General features: G+C 30.4%; 1 protein-coding gene across 3 annotated transcripts in view; it reads left to right on the plus strand.

The window, feature by feature from the left end:
• The window catches only part of LOC129221316 (protein tramtrack, beta isoform-like), a 215,045-nt gene that overhangs the window by 120,331 nt on the left and 71,228 nt on the right, over window positions 1-23,486 (plus strand). Inside the window, exon 5 of one of the 3 annotated variants that reach the window (XM_054855781.1) lies at window positions 20,404-20,806. The exons of 1 other annotated variant lie outside the window; for it this stretch is intronic. In XM_054855781.1, the coding sequence (XP_054711756.1) occupies window positions 20,404-20,681 (278 nt within the window). In that variant the 3' untranslated portion in view covers window positions 20,682-20,806. Of the gene's footprint in view, window positions 1-7,799; window positions 8,102-20,403; window positions 20,807-23,486 lie in introns of those variants that run through there. One more of the 3 variants, XM_054855777.1, reaches the window with a different exon arrangement.

Genomic DNA, 23,486 nt, shown 5'->3' on the forward strand with positions numbered 1-23,486 from the left:
CACTAACCATTTTGACCTCGGTAGAGCTCAGATTCAGGCCATCCCTAGCAATCCAATCGCGTTTACATTTACTCCACACATCAATAAACCTGATACTACGCTTGATGCAAATTTCCTTGAGTACCAGGTTCATACACCTAGCCCGTTGGTTTAACCAACTCCTATGCACTCCATATCTGGGATGCAAACCAACCACTTGGACATTTGCCGAACAGTTGGTTGCTTTGTCCAACAGGGAATCCCATTCCTTAGTAAACTCATTGTTGTTACTATGGCCTACATCGTTAGTTCCCTCCCAAAGTAACAAGTACATCCTCTTTATTAAATACCCCCTTCTTTTCAGCAACCCTGTTTACATCTCTTACCCCAGCCCCTGACAAACAACATCTAGCCACCTTACGTCTAACTCTGCCTATTGAGTTTCCCACCTCACGCACCATTGAATCTCCCAAAATTATACCCTTTGTTTCCCAGTCTGTTGCCTCAGCTATTAACTTTCCCCTTTACTTCTGGAATATTCCCACTATCTAGCACACAGCTAATGCCCACCTCCTTTTTACTAACTTCCTCCTTTACCTTTGGAATATTCCCACTATCTAACACACAGCTGATGCCCACCTCCTTTTTACTAACTTCCCCCTTTCCCTCTGGAGTGTTTACCCCATCTACACTCCTACAGTCTAATGCTAACTCACCCTCCAAAGTAAGCATCCTAACTCTGATTTCTGAGAGTTCAACACAGTTAGTGCAAATGAAATCCTTCTCAGACTCATCCTTCCCCTTAAACAAGCAGAACATCTGACATAGGTCACAAGAAATCCACTTGTCCCCTTTACCACTTTTAACCTCCTTCATTATGCATATAACCCCCATTCTAGCTCAAAATGATACACTCAAAAGTCAATACAAAGATGCAAAATTGAAGAAATAAAAACCGTTATAATTCTTTACTTGTGTTTAGAGAATTGGAATGTTTAAAGATTGCTGCATAAGCAAAGCACTTATTTATGCATAACATGAGGCATGGAAAAGAAAAAAAACTGAACTGAAAGCTCTGTGTTTTTAACAAATAATTGCTTATTTTGAACTTTCTAAGTAGAAAAAATATAATTACTAAAAAGTTCATAACTTTTTTATATTTAAATGAAAACATTCCAAATTTCGGGATTTCAAAATTGGGGTCCTATGCTGTAAAGCAACTTTGTCTTCAACTTAGATGTACATTTTAAAGTTATTTTAAACATTGTTAAGCTAGTTTCAGGGTTCTTGATAGAGCACATGACCCTGAGAATCGCACACTTTTAAAAGAAATCTCGCTCAAAAAATGTTTTGATGCTGGACTTGCTTGCCATTTTGTCACACCTCTTAAATTGAATCATAAATTTTTTTAAAAAATCTCTCTTAATGTTAAAAAATCTCACCCTAGTTTCAACAGAGTATAAGCTTTTCTCAGCCGCATTTTTTGCTCTAATGAGAACCCTGGCTGATTGTATTATTTCAAAGAATTATAATGGTCTCCATTATCCTAAATAAGCACCATATGAGTAATGCTTTTTTCATGCCAGCTTGATAACCAGAAAATATATTATTGTTTTCCGTTACTATACCCTGCAATGAGATCTTCCCTTTTCTATTTTATGTCATATCATTGCAGTGTAATATATGAGTTACGATCTACTGAAGCAGGCCCATCATTCAAATACAAATACAAATACAAATGTGACGACCAGCAACAGTCTCTGGACCCAGCTAGGCTGGTCCTAGTCAATTAATTTGTCCCCAATGAAGATCAATGACCATCTTAAAGCTATCCACTCCCTTGCTCATTACCGCCTCTTCCGGTAAGCTATTCCAAGTGCCCACGACCCTGCTAAAGTAGTAGTTTTTCCTGATTTCCAAGTTAGCCTGAGATTTAAATAGCTTAAAACAATGACCCCTTGTCCTGCTTTCCCCGCAAAAATTTAATCCATTTACATCTTTCATTTTGATAAATTTAAATAACTGAATCATGTCCCCTCTGACTCTCCTTTGCTCCAGGCTATACATGTTGAGCCTATTAAGTCTGGTATCATAATCTAAATCTGAGAGTCCCCTTACTAATTTAGTTACCCTTCTTTGAACCCTTTCCAATACAAAAATATCTTTCTTCAGATAAGGCGACCAAAACTGAACAGCATACTCCAAATGAGGTCTTACTAAACTCCTATATAAAGGCAGAAGAACTTTCTTAGATTTGTTTGAAACAGATCTATTGATAAACCCAAGCATTTTGTTGGCTTTGTTACTAGCAATACTGCACTGTTGACTAAACTTGAAGTCCTGATTAATAAAGATACCCAGATCCATAGCATTTTCTGCCTGATTTATGACTGAACCCTGTAAACGATATCTCATACGTTTATTTCCATGACCTAAATGTAGCACTTGACATTTTCCTACATTAACTGCCATACCCCATTTATCCGCCCACTTAGTAATATGATCTAAATCCTCTTGCAGCTGTTTTACTTGTTCTTCATTTTCGACAATCCCCATAACTTTTACATCGTCAGCAAAACAATTCATGCTTCCAGAAATATTTTCATTGATGTCATTCATAAATATAATAAACAAAAGAGGCCCTAACACTGATCCCTGAGGAACTCCACTTAAAACATCACTCCAATTAGAATGATTTCCTCTCACAACTACTCTTTGCTTCCTACCAGTAAGCCAATTTCTAACCCAAAGTAAAGTTTTTCCTCCTATTCCTATGTCAGCTAACTTGCTGAGAAGAGCAACATGAGGTACCTTGTCAAAAGCTTTTTGAAAATCAATATAAACAACATCCACACATTTTTTGTTATCTAAAGCTGAGGTAACCTTGTCGTAGAAATGCAATAAATTAGTGGTACAGGATTTACCTTTCCTGAAACCATACTGCAAACTAGTCAACAGACTATTAGTCTCTAAGAACTTCATGATCTTAATTTTGATCAAAGTTTCGAAAATCTTACAAATCACCGAAGTCAAACTTACAGGTCTATAATTCCCAGCAATACCCTTAGACCCCTTCTTGAAGAGTGGCGTTATGTTAGCCAGCTTTCAGTCCTCTGGCACCGTCCCCGAGTTATAAGAAGCATTGAAAATATTCAAAATAACATCGACTAATTCCTCTGCACATTCAACTAAAATTTTTGGATAAATATTATCTGGTCCCGGAGCTTTAGTTGCTTTAATCTTTTTCAAATGAAATAAAACCTCCTCCCTGGAAAATACAAAATCTTCAAGCTGTTTAATAGATCATTAAAGAGGGCCCCATGTTTTTTAAAAAGTAATGTTATTACAAAAAGTGAGTGTGGTTTTTGTTGTTTTCTAATCAAATTTTTATGTAGAAGTACCCTTTGCCCCCCCCCCACACAAGAAAAATTCGAAAAGACAGGCTTGCTCTGAGTGCTATCAACTTTAATTAATGGAATGAATAATAGTCAATCAGCTAGCATGAGTTGTTGTTAAATTATGTAGAACCAATGATGTATGCAGAAGGACTGACAATATTTTTTTTTTAAATTGAGACAGTTGGTGTGAAATTAGCATATCTTGACGTGCCCTAATGAGACCTTTAGTATCAAAACCTGCTCAATCCATGACATTTTAAAAGTTTTACTCTATCTTTCTTTTTTTGAAATTTGATTCTTAGTCGATACCACCAAGCTACAAAGCGAAGTGGAATGCATCCAACACAATTAACAGCCTGTCGTCAAAAACAGGTTTTATTTCAAACCTAGCTCAATCATGGTTTTTTTTCAATAAATCTTCTGTACATTTTATGGGAATAGTTTGAACTGCTTTTGATAGTAAACGCTTTATTTATAAACATATCTTCAGCGCCATGCTAAACTAACGAATGTAAAAAATCACGTCATTCAAATTCGATATTTGCCATAGTACGTAAAAAGTGCTACTGGTTCTAACTACTTCAGACAATAGTTTTTTACTCTTAAAGTAATCAAAAAACTTAAAACATTGAAAGTAACTAACCGCGTCAGGTGGAAAAAATTTATATTCAGTGTTTTGATTCTCCTGAAAAGTACCAATTTCCACATTCATTAATGTAGCATGGTGCTGATAATATATTTTCTTTATGACACATATTTTTACACATTGTAACAAAAAGGTAGTGGGAATATAGTATTGATAGTCATGTTCTTTTATACTGAATTTTGCATTTCCCTGTAGTATTTGAAAATTAAATTTTACAAATACAATAGTAAGTTTAAATTTTATATATTTGATTGATGATTCCTAGCTATGTCAAATATTTTTTGTTTAATATGTATTTAGTACTTGTTAGGTTATATTTTAGAATGTACAAGTAGAACTTTTAGTTAACTTTTATGCTGAGCTCTGCCATATTTTGAAATTTGATAACTTTTAAGAATAATTAATCAGCTTATTATTGTTTAATCTTTCCTATAGTTGTATTTTAAATTTATTCAAAATTGAATTTTTTTTGAAATAGTTGATCAAAAATCAGTAAATATAGCTGTTTTGTAAGTGTTTTAAGTATTTTTAAATGTTGTTATTGGATTGCTGTTTGTTGATTTTTTTGACATTTTTATATTAAACCGAAGCTAGGGAAGTCTTTTCAGAACCATTTAATTATATTTTGATGAATTTATTTTTATTTGGATGACATTATTTCTTTGTTTTGCATGTCGCAAGAAGCATGTCTTGTATAAAATGTTCACAAAAAGTACAAAAGTTTATATTTGGATGGCTAATGTTGTTTCCTTACTGGTTTTGTTCAGTATTATGTAAGATTCATCTTATTTGTATTGATTTTCATTATTAACTTGTAAATTAATATTTTTTTCTGCTGTAGAATTCTTCTGGTGATTTAGTTTTTCCAATGTTGTTATTTATTCAAGCAATCCAAAAATAATATTTATTATTAACCTTAAAGTGATTCAGATGCATTGAAATACGCAGTAAAAAGTTTTTTTTTTTTTTTTTTAGTCAAATGTATAAAATAACCTTTCTTTTAAAATTATTCATTTTCTTAAATAATTAGGTTCCTTTTTTTTTCCTTTTTTTCTTGTCTTCTTTTTCCTTTTTGTGCCAATTTTTCATGTACAAAAGTTTTATTCTTATTTTCATGCCAGTTAACTAATTATAGCTTTTGCCTTGCGATTTTCTTGAAATTAATTTGAATTTTAAGGATAAAAGTATGAGGGTTTTTTTTAAAAATCCTTTTTGTATAAAGTACAGCAATGAACATCTTTTGTTGAGACTTATATTACTTAAAATTTTGATGGATACATGAACTACTTATATTTAATTGCAAAAATTATTGCTATGAAAAGGTTTAAGACATAAAATTTTCTGAGTCAAGTAGTTGTATATTTACTTCTTTGTGGCTTTAGACTTTTTTGTTACATTTTGCAAATAATAATTCCCCCTCCCCCCACAAATATTATGATTTTTATGAAAGAATTTTCATAAAAATTTTAATTTATTTTATATACGGAGTCTTTGAAAATCAAGAAGGCTTTAAAAATGAAATTTAAGAATGGTTTAATTGTTATTATGTTTAAAAAAAAAAAAAACATAACCTTTACTTTCTAAGGTCTTTACTAGTTCCTTAAAAGATTTAATGTGGTAGCAACTTAGTATAAAATGCATAGTATACTTTGAGACTGATCATATTTTTTACTCATAGCTTTATCATAAAATTTTTCATTATTTCTCAGTTCATTCTGATTGTTATTCAGGACTTGAAACTAATTTAAAAATAATTACTTTACAATTTTTGAGATGTTATTTTAATTGCATCTGAATCGCTTTTACCATGTGACATGATTTTGCTTCCTAGTACATTTGTCAAATTGTTTTCTTAAAATATAATTAATTAATTTAAAACTGTGTAAGAATTTCTCATTTATGTCTGATAGTTTCAAACTGACTTGGTGGTTAAATGTCATGATTAAGCATCAAGCTTTGTTACTCTTAATTTGAATGCAGTTTTAATTCAGTGGTAGGTTTCAAGAAAGCACAGAATATTGCTTTCATGCAGCTTTTTTTTTTTTTTTTTTTTTTTTTATTGTTGATTCACTTATGAGCTCAATTGTACTGTTAAGCAAATTTGGGTTTAATTTTTTTTTTTTTTTTTGTCAACTTAATTTTAATGATGATGGTTCAGAATTATTAGCTTTTGCATTAAGACAATGAAGATAATTTGCATCAGAAAATTTTGAGGAAGACAATTAGAATTAAAAAAGCAATTGGGGGAGGGGAGAAAAATCATTTAGTTTTCTGTACATGCAATTACATAAAATAGAAAACTCAATATGTAAAATAGATCAGCGTAAAAAAAACTTTGAAAATCATGCAGCTGTAGGCTTATACTTTATGAACTCTGGAAAATAGAAGTTAATGATTATATAATGTGTAAAAGAATTCATGATATAACAGAATCAAAATCTTTATTATTTCATAAATTATTATAAAGATACATATTTACAAGCATATACAGATGGATTTAGATACACTTTTGTTGTATGAAAGTATCTTCAGAGTGGGGGCTTCATTTAGTATTTAAAAAGAACAAAGTGAATAAAATAAATTTCTTTTAAAAACTATTTTTTTTTTTAAATTTTTTTATTGCAAATTGTTTTTAAAAGTGTAAAGATAAAAGTGACTTATTACTTTGAGTTTCTGAGCAATATTCCATCTTTTTTTCATTGCAAATAAGTGTTATATTTAAGATATCAATGTGCCTTTTCAACAAATGAGGTGGAGATGGAACTTAAAGAACCAACTAGGAATTGTTTCGCATACCATTTAAACTTTTATAAATAGAAAATAATAATGTAAAAACTGACCTAAAATGCAAAATATATTGCATCAATATTTTTCAGAGTTACAAACCATTTCATTCCCTTTTCAATTCAAAATTTTTTTAAATTCAGGATGCAAGCAGCACTCAATCAATTGTGATTGCTGAATGAATGAATCCTTAAGTTTAATACTTTCTCTAATTGAAAAAGGGTTTCTTGTGTCCCCCAACACATGAAGGTAGTATAATTTTGAAATTTCTAAGGATGAGCCCAGCTTCTGATTTTTGACGGATATTTGAAAGTGTCAAGTCATATGATTAATTTTGGGGCACAAATAGGGATTTGTCACTTTCCCTCAGTAATTTCTTAAGATTGTAAGGCTATCTTTGGTTGCTTTAAGGGGTGTCATGCCCCCTGACCCACCACCAGGATCAGTGCTTTGTGATATGATTGCTATTGTTCTCTTTACTCATATTTTTCCTCCTTAATTTATTGTCTGTTAAATGGAGAAGTCCTTTAATAGGAACTTATTGTTTGTTAATAGTTTTTACCAGAAAATTTTAAAATGATTCTTTCCAACTATTTTAGACTCTTGAATGCTGGATCAGCTCTTTGTAAATAGGCTTAATTTTTAACAAAAAAAAGTTCAGAAGCCTTACACCCATTCCTTATAATTTGTATTCATTCATAAATAGTCTAAAGTTCTGTCTAATTTAAAAATTCATCAAAAAAAAAAAAAAAAAAAAAAAAAAAAAATCTGAAGCTGAGTATCCATGAACTTGCATGCAAACTAAGTCTTGCTTGCAAACATAACTTTCTGATTTTTCCCTATGGAAATTGTGCAAAAATCATTCTAAACAGATAATTAATCTACTCTGACCCTCAGCTTGAAAGAGAGTCCTATCAAAATGTACTAGGAAGAAAAATCAGTACTTTTCTCTGTAATATATACCGTTTTTAAAACCTGGTTCTCTTCTTCAGTGAGCAAGCTAGTGCTGTCTTCTGCGTGGAAACATAGGTATGGCTTGTCCAGAAGGTCATCCCCATCCGTCCTGTTTGCGTCTGACTCAGATCTGGGCATGAACGCCCAACGTCCCACATGTCCCGTGTGCCACAAAGGCTTCTACAACTCAGGCACCCTCAACAGGCACATAGAAATTCACTTCTTGAAGAGGAAGAACTACAAATGTGACATGTGTGATAAGAGGTTCTCTTGGAAGAATGCTCTCAACGCTCATCTTCGCAAGGACCATAATGTGGACATATGAGGAGGGTTTGCTTTTTTTTTTCTATGTTTCGATTTAGACATCGTCTTAATATTTGTTTCTACAACTCAGGCAATGATCTCGGTGATATTCAGCTGTAGAAAGACGCGTGAGAAAGTGGGATGTGATTAAACTTATGACAAGGCCTTTTGTAGCTGCATAATGTTTGAAAAATGTGACAGTAATTTATTTGAAATGCAAATTCCAAATGTATTTATAAATTTTATGGAATTAGTTTTAAATGTTTCTGCTATACAAAATATTAACTCAGGACAAAACTGGAGCAGCAGCTACAGAAATATGTTTTTATATTAAATCAAAATAAAGTTGATGCATTTTCATGATATCTGGCAATGAAAGCTTTCATTACATGGTTTAAACCTTTGTTTTCAATTTTATCAAAGTGCAATATGAAAACTTACACATAAGTTGTTTAAGTATTATGTATTTTTTCTAGATGCTTCGTAAAAGGAACAACTCAGTACTTTTGTGCCAAAAAAGCAAAATACATATATCAAAAAAGTATAAATTTGTAAAAACAGTTACAGACATGTGTTTCTGAATTTCAATGCATTCGTTTTTCAATGAAAAAAAAATTAGCTTATGGATGTAGTTGTGTGACTGTCTTTGTTGGATATTTGTACATCCGTAAGGTCACATATGTTTGCTTTGAAAAAAATTTTCTTTGTTTTTTTAAGATGCCTGTCTTTAATTTTTAATTTTTTCCCCAAATATTTTGCTTTTGAATATTGTTGCATACATTATATTCGTTATAAATGCTTGAAGAAAATATTCAATAGCAAAATAACCAATGAGTCAAATTGTAAGGGGGGAGGAACCGTTTCACTCAGCAATTCTTTTGCTCCAACTGTGAACATATATTGCTGTTTTGTGCCTTATTGCAGCATGTAATTTTATAACATTTCAAGCAAATTAAGTCTTTTTTTTTTTTTTTTTTTTTTTTAGTACGTTCAAAGTTACAATCACACTTTTAGGATTGCAGTATATCAATTATACTTAGTTTTAGTTTATAGCATCTGAATTTTTTGTTCATAAGCACTCAGTATTTTTTTTTTCTGACTATCTAAAATTTTTGAGCAACAATGCCTGCTGTCTTTTTATTTGAAAATGTCAGCCATGGTTGACAATTATTCAAATAATTCTTAGGACAACCTAAAATAAAAGCACATGTACTGTAATTTTTGTGTCCTAAACCAAATCAGCGTTTGATACCATTCTGTTCTTAGAGTTTTCTGACATGTGCTTGCAACAACTCATTCATTTGTCTGACATCAGTCAATTTCTTTGTATTTGGCTTTCTTTTTTCTTTTCTTTTTGGAACTTTTATATTGAATACAGGAGGTTTTAATTCACCCACATTTAGTCAACTGAGTGTGAGTTTTTACTGCAGTAAATGATAAAATTGGCTTGTACAGTTAAAATGAATGAGATAAATTAAAAAAATGAAACAGTTAAAATCATGACAATTAAATAAAAATTTTAATGCTATGTGCAATTTGGGAAATTATTTTCTGTTCTTTTGTTCAGTCATTATTATTATTATTATTATTTTTCAATTTTTATTCATTATTATTGCTATTATATTTGATATACTATCTTCAAAAGCCTATTTGTTTATTTGTTAACTCTTTGATCTGAAATTTTTTGAGCTAGTACATTTCAAGTTTCTAAAGTATCTCAGTATTAATATTTCTATGTTGCATTATAAATATTAATATGCCACTAAAAAAGGGGGTGTGAATTAAGATATTGTATTACACTGTAAATAAAATTTCCCTAAAATATAACAAACAATAGTAATATTTCAGACTTGTTGTATTCCTCATTGTGTGTTGGTTTGGTGCTACAAGATAAAAGTTTTTAGGCTAAGGTCATTTCTTTCCATTGGAAAAATAATTATGATGTGCAAATTCATATTTTACTTGAATGAAACAAAATGCTGCATTGCAACACGTCTTTTCTACTTAAAAAACTGCATACCGATCATACTACAGGGGAAAAAGCACCTCTCATAATATGTTAGCATTATATGAAACATTTTAAGAGTCAAGTGGCAATAAAGGTATATCTTTTCTTTGCAGGAAGATACTTTAAATATGTACTTCTTTTTGATGGAAATCTGTGTGGCTGTACATTTCTAAGGCATTCTGAATTAGTATTTTTGCATTTTTTATTTGTTGCCTTTATTTCCATTCTTACAGTTCATTTATATTTCCATAATATACTTCATTATAATGGGACAGGGAGAAATTTAATGAACTATTGTGGATACATATTAATTTTTAAATATTTCTTTGAAGCTAAAGTTTGCACTCGAATGCATAATGGGTTGACCTAGTAAGTTTATCACACAATGGTTGACGTCAGTTAATGTTCACTTGTTCTGACAAATTCTCGCAGTTAAGGCATGGTTACTTAAGCAGACAAGAGCTCCGATTTTTGCTCCTGACTTTTGATTGGTGTAAATGCCGTAATGCCATGTAGTCTCACCAACCAGCCTTGAGTTGCCTTTTAAACTAGGCACAACTGGTGAAACCATTAGAATAACTTCTGATACTTCTTCTGCATTGAACCCAGCTTGTGTAAACCGGATGTCTCATTCAAAGGTGGCCGAATTGAAACATTTCAGGCATAAACAACTTGATTTTTGAGGAAGCTGTTCTACTTTAGATGATTCTCTTTAAAAAATGAGTACAAATGAAGTACCTAGAAGCAAAAGGGTGTAAGTGCCAAAAGCAAAAATTTGGAGTTAACTGCCGCAAATGGTTGCAGAAGCCTCTCATCTCTTTTGGTGCAAGAGCTGGTAATAGTAGCCATGGCCCGTGCTGCTATGCAGCATGACAAAAATTTTTTTTTAATGTAAGCCTACCTACTGTGTCAAAACTCTAAAAAGTTCACTTACATCCTTTTGGTTCCTATTGCTTGAAATGTTAAGCGAAGAAAAAGTGTCATTATTTACTCTCATGGTAAATGAGTAGGCTTTTCTTTAAATTTTTCTTTGAGGTGGTGAAATTACGTTTAATAAACTATAAATTGGGATCTCACCTGGCAAAAATTTTTTTCAAATGAACTGAAAACTCCTGAATGTTGTTTTGTGATGTTTGAAGCAGTTATTTGAAAATGTCATATTACTGAAAACAAGCGTTAAAGAGACTGTCCTCTTTTAAAACAGTACAAAGCTCAAATGCTAGTAAACAGCTTTGCAATATTATCTTTCACCACGTGCAGAAAACTTGAAATTTTTTGAAGCAATCAAGGATATATTCAAATTGTTAATGACAAAGCTCTCTTTGCCAATTTTTGTTGTTGATGTTCACCCTGTGACAAGAATGTTTTGTTTTCAGCCAATCCAATGTGCAATACAATGCATTTTTCTGCAAATCAGGAATTTCTCAGTGGAAAACATATAGATAAAAATATTATGTCGGGAAAACTGTGTTTTGTTAAAATTACAATGTTAGTTGCTAAATCAATTTGTTTAAACTATTTCTAGTTAATCAATAAATCAATTGCATAGTACTAATGTATGAAGTATTTCAGAAGAAATTTGTTAATCTGCTTAAAAGTTAATTCTGTGGTTGCTCAAATTACTTCTGTTGTTTATTAAACTGTGATTAGATACTTTATATATTCTTAAATAAAGTATCAATAAATTATCTTTTAAAGAATCTTCATATAGCAGTGTATTTTATTTAAATGTGTGATATGGTGGGCTAATTTTCCTTACATTTTCTCAATATAAAGTGTATTTTAGGCCTATAAACATGTTTTGTTTTTAATTAGATATGTATTATCTGATATTTAGGAGGTTTTCAATGAGATTGACATTTAAGTTCATTTAAAAGCTCTTTATCAAACACCAAAATATTTGATTAGTCAGAAAAATACATATTTTTGTAGATAAAGGCATTAAATATTTTTAGGTCTTATTTTCTCTTCATTTGGTACTATATATAGGTTCTTTGCAAAAGATTGTGTCTCTCATATACTCTTGCATCCACTATAGCTATGAAATTTATAGTGACGGCCTTCAAGTCATTGCTTTTTTCCTACTGTGTCAGTTTTACTTGCATAGGACTGTAGTATGACATACAGTGGAACCTCGATAACTCAACATCCCATGGGAACATGAAAAAAAAAGTCAACTTAAATAGGAGGTCGACTTACTGAGGTTCCATAATTTTACTTCCTAAAGAGTTAAAAGTATTACTTACTTACCATTGCTTGACATTCACATACTATTAATTCCAGTAAATGAATTTTCTTTTTTTTTCTTTTGAAAAGTACATTATAAAATCCCTAATATTATTTGAATACCTACGTCATAGGGAATAAATCTCTAATTTTTGAAAAAGATAACTTCTCAACTCTGTTGAAAATAAAAAGTCCTGCTCACACTTGCTTGAAAAACATATCATGGTGCCTTCTTTCTCTAGAGGACTCCCCTAAGTACGTTTATACAAATACAAATACAAATGTGACAACCAGCAACAGGCTCTGGGCCCAGCTAGGCTGGTTCTGGTCAGTAAATTAGTCCTCAATGAAGATCAATGGCCCTCTTTATAGCCCTCTTAGCTATTCCAAGTGCCCACGACCCTACTAAAGTAGTAGTTTTTTCTAATTTCCAAGTTAGCCTGAGATTTAAATAGCTTAAAGCAATGACCCCTCGTCCTGCTTTCCCCTCAAAAATTTATTCCATTTACATCTTTCATTTTGGTAAATTTAAATAACTGAATCATGTCCCCTCTAACTCTCCCTTTTTCTCGCTTATCCTACTCTTTCCCAGCCTTTTAGAATTGCACTAACAGCAGAATGTGATGGCTGACTCCCCTGAATAAAAGATGGAATTCTCTGAAAAAGCTCTCCAGAAAAAGATTGACTGACCAAGGAACCACAGTGTTAAATTCTGAGAAAAGATCAATATGGAAGAATGTTGGTAGCAAAAGGTGGACTAGAATAGCAGTTGGATGTCGATTTAGAGGGGTTCCGGCAAACAGGGCCCAATTAATCTCAGAAATTAGGGGAAGCTCAGCCTTACTTTGGGGCCCCCCACTTTTCGTTTGGGGAAATGTTTCAAAACATTCTATGCACTACAACACTGACTAATGCTAAGTGGGCCAGCAAAATTCAGAGTTAAGTTTATTCCACCTTACCAACTGACAGAAATTTTCTTAATTATGTATGCTGCACTTGAACTTCAGCAAATTTGGGTAGTAACATTTTTAATCATATTTGATGCTTCACAAAGGAAATTAAATATCATAAAAGTATATTGTAACAGAGTTGAATCAAATCCCACATTTGAAAATATAGCTTGTAGCTACATTTAATCAAATCTGCCCACTTTCAGTACTTTAATTCTTTCAAACATTTTTGTTTAGCAAGTTCAACTGTTTGTAATATCTTTACAAAACACAGTTAAAAGGAAAAACTGGAATTGTTAAGCAGTTTTAGAGATATTTGGGGCCCCTAAATAGTCTGAGGGAGAAGCTCAAGCTTCCTGAGCCTTTTGGGTAATCAGGCCTGCTTACAATTGTGTGTCAAGTTTGAGAGGTTTTCACCCATTGCAATTAGCATTGGGCAAACCATTAAAAACAAATGTCGAGTTACCAGGGTAGTCGAATTATAGAGGCATCGAGTTACCCAAGTTTCACTGTATTTGACTCGGAATTGTATTTGTTATTTCTAATTTGAAGACACATTATGGGCATGAAGTTCCTCTTGGGATCCTTAGTTTTCCTCTTTAATTTTGGACTATTTTGCTTTTCTTGCAAAAGTACAATGTTAATGCTATTAAAATAAATAAATGATTAAGAGACTTCAAGCAAATAATATACATTTTAAAGGATAAAATATTGTCCTCCCAAAAATATTTTAAATTAATTTTTATCTTCATGTTACTTTTTATTAATGAAAAAATAGACGTAATATTTATTCATTTTTGTTTTAGTGTTCTAACAATGTAATTGTGTTTTACATGCTACAATGAAAGACAGAAACCTGGTAAATGTCAACATTTGCCAGTGAATGTTAACATTCGCATAGCAAAGACATCGGTGAGACACTGAATGTTTCTGGTGACTCCTCTATAAACATTCATAGTTTCCCATTTCTATCTTTTATGGTAACAATATATTATTTGAATTTTTCTACTTCGGTTATGTGACTGTCTTGTCCATACCTTTTTTATTTATAGCTTCAGTGCTCTTTTTAGTTGATAGAATCGAATTGATAATCCATGGAAAAAACAGTAAAAACCTTCCTTTCAAAAATAAATTTATTCTAATATTTGCCAAAGTGACAAAAATAGATGCACTTTATTTATGGGGATCAGATATATCTAGTTTCATTTTGTTCAACAGAGTTTGATTAACATAAAGTGTAGTGTTCTCGTTGGGTTTTTTATTTTCAATTAAAGTGACAAAATATCTGGAGCAGCACTAACTTTATACTCGCCTCTTCAGTTTGGGGAATAGCCAGAGATCACAGGGGTACCAAAAGCTGTCTGCATCTTTCAAATGGTATTCACTTGACTGTGGAAGCAGTAGCACTGCTCCAGTTGTTTTGTCCTTTTACTTCAAATTTAAAAAATCTGACAAGGGCACTACACTTTACATCATTCAAACTCTGCTTGCCAATGTCTGATGGTATTGACAGATAGGGAAATATTTATTAATGTGCAGAAAAGTTCAAAGTCTGCTCATGCAAGCATATTTGATTCATATCCATCTGGGGAAACGAAAAATGAGTAAAAATTCATACTTTTCTAACAGCCCTTGCATATATTTGCAGTTTCATCACTAACAAAATCCAATGGACATATAAAAATTTTGTTCATATTTTCTTTATTAAGAGCTGTTGAAAAATGTGTAGTTGAGCTTAAAAACTAAATATGATTCTTAAAAGAACAAATATGGTAGCATCTTTTTTTTATTGCCTTGGTTTTTTAAGGTTCCTCTTTTTCTGTGTGTAGCACAATGCACTCTTATTTCTTCGATTAAATCATTTTTATCTGAAATTTTTTTACAATGCCCTAAGAAGATTTTTACTTTGTACTCGAGATATTTATTCAATCATCTTTTTGGCATTGTCTAACTATTCTAAACTTTCAATAGATATCTGGCACATTTTAGCTTTTTCTAAAAGTGAATTTACATTACAACTATGTCTTCAATGGCAGTGCAAGAATCTTGTAATGTTCTCCCTTACATAATTTGTTTTGTACAATTTTCTGCTTCATGCTTGAAACCTGTATAATTTTTCTTTGTATTCAATTCTGCCTGGTGAATGTACTCGTACCACCTGAAAAATATTTGTACAGTGATGTCCTTGAGAAAGTGGATAATCATTTTTCTTTTAAAGAAGAAATCAAATACACAGGCTTCACAGTCTCAATAGAAGATAAGTACTGATAATGCATGTATTACCTTTTTATTATGTATTCCTATTATTTTTGCTCCATCTAACCTATTTTGGCAATACTTTTATTTATCTGTAACAAGAAATTTTCATTTGGTTATGATGTTATAATCTATAATATTCTGTTATTTATGCGTTCTCTGGTAGTGAGGATGGACTGAAAACACATACAGATTTGATACATGTATATGAGGCAGTGAAAAAATAAAGGGATGTAAGTGGCAAAATTAAAAATTTGGAGATAATCAGTATGAATTTGGTAGGTGAACCTCTGCTCTGTCTTGGGGCAAGAAATAGTACTAGTAGTCCTGGTAGGTACGATTATACAGCATGATTTCAAAAAAATTTTCAATGAAAACCTACCTAGGACCTTATCTTTAAACCCGTTTTACTCAAAACTTGAAAATGTCCACTTCCATCCCTTTGCTTCCCACTACCTCATATGCTCACATTTTTATCCATTTGTTTCATTGATTTTTTTTTTAACTTTATTTTTTTTAGTTGAAATATTCAACCCTTCTCTATCCCCCCTTTTTTTTCATGTTTTGTTATTTTTAAACTGGTCAATGTTTTTTTTGCTGTAAGCATGTTTTGTTGTACTTTGACAAAATTAAAAATTATTTGCTCAATGTTGATGCTGATTATTTTATTTCAATGTTTAAATTTTTGTTCTAAAATTTTAAAATTTTACTAAGGTTTAAACAAAGTAGTTTTGTTTCTTGTTCATAAAACTAGTCTACTTTTATATTATTATAAATTTTTATGTGGGAATGGATTTTTTTTTCATGTGTGTCGTAACCTACATAAAAAGGAAATTATTGATGCACTGTAAGTAAAATTCAATAAAACATCTGCATGAAAAGAATCTTTAAAATTATTTATTTTAAAATTGTGGAATTTTCATTGATGATTGATTATTTTTAATTATTTTTGCTAAAAACATTTGTAAAAGAAATTATATTTTAATGATAAATTTTGTTTAAAGTTGCAAAAAGTCCTATTCCTCTGCATAAGTATGAATTATTTATTTATTTTTTTTTCCAATTGTTATTTATGATGCACCAGTTAATATATTTCATTGCATAACATATTTTCCTAACATTATTATTATTATTGTCATGTTTTTTTTTTTATCAATCCAGTTAAAAATTTGAAACTCCCAGAAAACTTTTGTTTTTTAAACCAGTCTAAATCTTATGCTTCATTTGTGAATATGATTCAAAATACTTGCATTTAAACAATTTTATTTTTAGGAAAATTAGGCAATAAGTAGATAAATATTTGATTGTTTATCAGTAAAAACAAATTTTTAACTGCAAATATTTAAATGTATCACTCTCGGTTACTGAAGCTGTTTCAATGTATTATTCGGAAAAAATATGGAAATGAAATATTTTGCTTGAATAATATTTCAACATTTATAGCAGGAGAAATGTGTCCGTTTTCCTCTTAATTTGATGATGCATTAAGTACTCACAAGATATTTTAATATTTCATACTGTATTATTCACTAAATGTATTGATTTATAAATTCCAGTTAATGCTACCTTTTATTATGTACTTAAACTTTAAGTTTAATATTTGAAATATTAAATTAGACTTGATAGATATATTTTCTTATAAGCTGATGCTAATGTAAAATGTGCTTAATTTAAATTGTTTTGATTGTGTGGAGAATTTTTTAAAATTTTGTTTTAAGATTCATTAATAACAATATTCAAGCAACTGTTTTATACATCAATGAATGCAACAGTTAAAGGTCTTATTTGTTTCAGTGATTGTGAAATGTTTTCCATTATTTGAAAGTATAGTGACCTTGCCTTTACATGCTTACTAAAATAACATTAAAAAAGTGTATATGTGAAAAATCTCGTAAGCAAATGCAAGATTGAAATATGCTGCTAACCAGGCCCAGATCTGCGTACCTGCAGTGTGTTTGTGTGTGTGTGTGTGTGTGTGTGGAGGGGGGGGCATGTGTTTTAAGGAATCCAATGGCCCAAAAAATTAAAAAATTGAAAAAAAAAAAGCATTAAGACTTATTAACTTTGCAAATATACATTGCTGGTCTCTGGGAAGGATTTTGTTGCAGAGGGGCCCAAAATGTATCAATCTGGATCTGCTGCTAACTTATGTACTACTGGAAAGAATCAACAAGATGAGTTTAAAAACACAAATGCGACTTTTGTTTATTTGTTTTACAAGAGTGCAAAGAAAATATGAATGATTATAATTTTTCAAAATATATAAATAAATAAAAAAAACTGGAATAATTCATATTAGAAATCACTGCCTCATCCCTCAATTTAAACTGGAAATAAAACTGCGTAGAGCTTTCAGCAACCCTTTTAAGAACTTTATACTAGTTGGGAAACATACTATTTCGCCTTCATTGTTACATATTATCCTCAACTTTACTTAAAATACAGCTATAATGCATAAAGCACACATATTGTTATTTTCTTATATCTCTGATAGAGGAACCAAAGAAAGTCATCATTTGAATTGTGAGAGAAGTAGAAGAAATGGTGTTAAAGTGTACGACCACTGTACTCTTGTTTTTCTGGATTTTTTTTTATAAATAAAGCACCAATTTTTTTGCATTTAGTTAAAACTCATTTAGTTAAAAAAAAAAAAAAATTCTCGAATTTAAAACAAACAGGGTAAAAGATAGTTTACATTAAGTAGATCATACCATTTTTTTGAAATTTTCTTTAAAAATAACCGAGCTGCATCGATTTTCGAAAAATTAAAATAATGTATAGATTTGTTTCATTTTTTTAAACAATGAATTGCTGCATTCACTGATGAATAATGCTATAATGCTGTATGTTTCATTTATTAATCTTTTTAATTCTGAATTTAATTGAGTATAAACTAGAACTAAAATGAGGCATTGATAGAAATATTTTGAAGCATTTTAATGTTTGTGTCTTGATATTTTGTATATTTTAAATTGATCAAATATTTATATGTCTCTGTTAAATTCTTTATTACCATTCAATATTTCTGGTTAAAATATTTAAAAAAGAAAAACAAAAACTAAGTGTAGGATAGACAGACCAGTGAATGGACACTCCCAGTGAGAAACAGCTCTTTTTTCCCCTTTTTTTTCAAAGTAAGGCTTTAAAAGTTACTTCGTAGATGAATTAGCAGTAAAAACTTCCTTTTGTTATTTCCAAAAAAAAAAGAAGGCTAGAAAATGCTTTGTTTTTCTACTAGTTTGGTGTGCTCATTCACTGGGTGGTACACTTTTATTTTTCACTAGCGGTACCAGCACGGCTTTGCTCGTAGTAGAAAATTAAAAGTTCATTTGGTCGCCTGCATATTTACAAATAATGGATCTCACCAATATGCTATGTTAATTTGCTCCTCCATGTTATAGTAATTTACTCGTCCCTGTTATGGTAATTTACTCGTCCATGTTATGGTAATTTGCTCGTCCATGTTATGGTAATTCGCTCGATCGAACAGTCTAGGCGCTATGTGCATAGCACACATCTAGACATCGAGAGCCACAGACATTCTGTTTTGTTATTAGTAAAGATTTCAACCCCCAGAAAATCTGATGCAGAGCCATAAAAGCTCTCCCATTTTTTAAAAATAAATTATATATATATCAGTCAAAATATTGTTACTGTAATGTGCCAAATGTTTTTTTTTTTCTACAATGTAGTTAATTTTTGCAACTGAAATTACAGTAAGTGCTCATTCACTGGTCAGTCTACTCCATTTATAGTCTTAGATTTGGGATGTTAAAATTGCATTAATGAGTTTTTGTTGTTTGCTTTATTTCATGAAACTGTCAAAGTTCTCAGAATGTAACGCTTAAGCAATCATTTGGAATTCAAAATTGTGTGGTGGTTTTAGGAAGCTTTCTTGAATTATCTGGAGTTGTTATTATAAAATTCTGCTCTTGATCCATTTCCATCTTTTGACATTTAGTGCTTATTTGATTATTGAATCTTTTGCATTTTAATGCATCTATAACTCATTTCTGCTTAACATATCGCTACTTAAAACACTTCTTAGTTTTCAATAACATGTTTTTTTATTCAAATTTCCTTTATTTCGTTTTCATTAAAATGCTGTTTAAATTGAAATTGAAAATATATGTATATAATTTTATTATTATTACCACTTGATTTTGATGGTACTTTTTAAAATTGTTGGTAAAAATTATATGAAGGTGCCTTATTAGAAATATCTGTATTGTTTATTTTAAAGAGTTAAATAAGATCAGATTAAAATGATATGCATATCCTTATCAAGAGGTAATGTACAGGTTTCACTTTAATTACTTATATCCCAAAGTAAACAACTTTTTGCATTGATAAATGGGGTTATTATAACCCACATACACAAAAAAGCAATTAAGTTTAGGTGTAATTTATTCAATTTTAAATTGTAAACAGCTTAAAGTAATTTATTAACACATTCGCTGTCGATACATTGAACCTTTGGTGGAAAGTTGGTAAAGGGCAGGGACCTGGGCACCACAGTTTAGAGGCCCCAAAATAGGGTAAATTTCTTTCTTTTTTCCCTCTTTTGGAAACAAAACCACTTTTAAAATCAAAAAACTTTCTTGTGAGAGGGGCACCAAACTTTTACCAGAACCTGGAGTTCACTTTGACTTGATTGGCACCTGGTAAAGGGTACCTGATCTGGCTCGGGACCCACAATGAAAGTGTTATGGAATTAAAATTTTGAGCATTTAGTTTGAAACAGGGACAGTCATGTTCTTATGATGGTGTCCAAATGAATTATGCATGTAGGTGTTACATTTTGATGGCTTTGGAATTTTTTTAAACTTTGTGTAGCTGCTGTTTCTGTGCTAATAAAGATAGTTTCACAAATAAGTGGTTTGTCTTTTTTTGTTCCAGATCATCGGAATTGGACTCCCACTTCTGCAGTGCTTTTATTTTCTCCCAACTCAAACGCGGGTGAATTCTCTTGCTCATTTTGTTCGAAGACTTTCAAGTCAAATCAACTTCTCAAGCAACATCTGAACCTCCACTCCTCAAATTTGCTCTTTTGTGATTATTGTAGCGCATCCTTCAAGTGGAGGTCTTCCAAGTGGAGCCATGTGCGCCGCTGCCATCCGGATGAAATTTCGAATGCAGGAAAGAAACCCTCGATATGCCGAATATATCCTTGTTGAGTATGGACTTTGGATTTCTTGATAAGATTCACTGTTGGAGCAGCCCACAGGATTGTAGTGTAATTGTAATTTGGTAGACTTCTGTGATCATATTTCATAATCTTCAAAGTAATCTTTTACCTGCAGCATTTATAAAAACTTCGAATCTCAGATTGAATAGCCATTTTTGTAACTCTTACAAGCTTTTGTGGCTTCTGTCATAAATATGTAATAAAAACATTTATTTTGATTATGACTGTTTTTTAGCAATAGTATGCGGTGTTTTTTTTAGTCAATTTTTTCTACTTGAATTTATATTATTCTTAATTTATTATTTAAAAATAAAAAATATTATTTCTCTTATTCAGCATTTATGCAACATTTTTTGAACCAAAGCATTGTTGATTTGCCATTACGTACACCTTTACCATTTGTGACAGGCTAAAAATTTTACAGCTCAATCTAGCTCTGAATTTAAAAGCAAATAATGGAATGAAAACGCTCATATTGACTTTTATAGTTAAGAGATGAAAACAAACTTGACAGTAGTACCTGAAGCACATATCTAGGTCAGGAAAGCATTTTAAATAACTCTCTTCCAAGTCTTCCATTGAAAAACAGAGATGCCCTATAGCAGAATTAGTTTGCATTGAATAAGTTTCTTTTCTAGTAATATTATTGCTTAAACACTTTTTTAATAGAATTCGACTTGATTGCTTTTATAATTGTTAGAAAATGTCTCTGTTTTGTTTTCTGCATGCTATTGTAAAAAAAAAAAAAAGTTATTTCATGCAACAAATAACTGGCAAACATCACAGCCTGTAATTTAAATACTTAGTGCAAAACCTGTTTTTTTTTTGTAATGTTTATACAATAGTCATGATTGTCTAGTTGATACTTTATTGGTACTTGATATTTATTATTGCTTTTTAGGAATACATTTGAATTTAAGTATAATCTGTATCAAATTCTTTCTAGTCTTAAAGTTTTAAAAGTAAGTGTTTACTTTAGTGTGATTTATAAAATAAAAAAACATTGTAAAAATGCACAATTAACAAAACAAATAGTAGCTTGTGCTTCTGGATTAAAAAAAACAATTCTGTCAATGCAAAAAGATTGAGCTGATGTATAAAAACATATTTTTTAAGTATATTTGCAAAGTATCATTTTATCCATAAGCTCATTTGCTTTGCATTGAATAAACAGTTCCTTATAACCTTGAAATGTATGTCTGCAGTTTGTATTGAGTTTTGAATTTTTTCGTTTTTTATTTTTTATTAACAAAGATTTGGTTTATTGAATTCATCCACTTTTGATAGAATTTGCTACATTTAGAATTGGTTAAATTTGTGGTTATTCAAGTCTTATGTCTAGGAGTATTGAATAAACAAAACTGTGTTTTCACAATTGAATTAAGAATTTTATTTTCCTTTTTCTAATAATTTGTATTTTTATTTTATTATTGCTACTCAATTTTCCTTTAAATTTGTGAATTTATTTCAGCTTTTTTTTCTTTTTGTTTTTCACATCAGATATGATTTTTAAGGGATTTTTGTACTAGTACTTTCAAGTTACCATCTCTTTATAGATTTTTCTCTAAATTCTTAATTTTATGTTGCAAATTTTTTAAGCCGATTCAAGTCTTATTTAGTAATGCTTCCTCTAGCAGTGTAATAGTTAGTTAATTAACATATGCTAGTTTTTATTATGTTAGTGATAATCTATTTGTTTCAATCAAACCGTATGTACATATTCAGACACCACATTTTTTTTTTCTTCTTTATTGAAATTGGTTTATTTCGAAATGGTTATTACACATTTCAATTTTATTTGATAGTAATAAAGAAAGTTTCTTCCTAAGAATTTCTGAAAGTGTTTTCGAACTTCAAAATTGAATCCAAGCAATATTATAATTAACTTTAATTTATTGTTATTCATCAAAGCAGTTTTAATTATTCAACTGTGATTGTGTTTTTTGTATGTTTTGTTTCTCTTCTTCACTAAATCGTGCTTGTTGAAATTAATCTTTATTAGGAAGTTTTCGATTCAGAAGCAAAATAGTAGAACCTTATCCAAATTATTGATAAACAACTTAATTTAAAAAAATAATAGTAACAGTTATTTTAAATAAGCATTTATTTTTAACTTTTTTTATTTTGTTACAAATGAAGTTATGCTTTGTTTTTCCTAGTCAAAATGCTTTGAGAAGCAAACATCTTTATTTCTATTTTATTTTAACTTTCATTTTCGCTGCATACTAGTCGATTCACATTTTAAATGTTGTAATTACGTTTTATCAATCATCGATTTATTTTTACAAATTGAAATAAATTAATAATTTTTCCATTCTTTTTCTTGTGTTTTTCTCGCAAACATAGAGTGAAAAGTCATATTATTTTGGATATTTGTGTGTAAAGCATTGTCCTGTGTCATTATCTGCTATTATTTTTAATGGAAACTTATTCCAAAATACTCATGTAGTTATGTATTTTATAAAGTGTCAGTGTCATCTTTCATGTTACATTTTGTTTTGAGAAATCATACTTTATTATATTTACTTTAGTTTTATTGTTATTTTTATAATACAAGTCAAAAATTGGGGTTAAATCACTGTGGCTGTTACTTTATTTTCAGCCTAAGATTTTATCCCCGGACAGTTTTAATGATTCATTTTTTAAGAATTTTTATATAAGTACCATTACCTTTGAACGTAAGTGGCTTCTTCTGGGAAGATTACTTTTTAATAAGTAAGTGAAAGATTATTTTAGGACATCTTTTTAAGATAACTATTAAATTAAAAAAAATGTAATGTGTATTAAATTTATA

The sequence above is a fragment of the Uloborus diversus genome, chromosome 4, assembly GCF_026930045.1.
Source record: "Uloborus diversus isolate 005 chromosome 4, Udiv.v.3.1, whole genome shotgun sequence".
NCBI lineage: Eukaryota > Metazoa > Arthropoda > Arachnida > Araneae > Uloboridae > Uloborus > Uloborus diversus.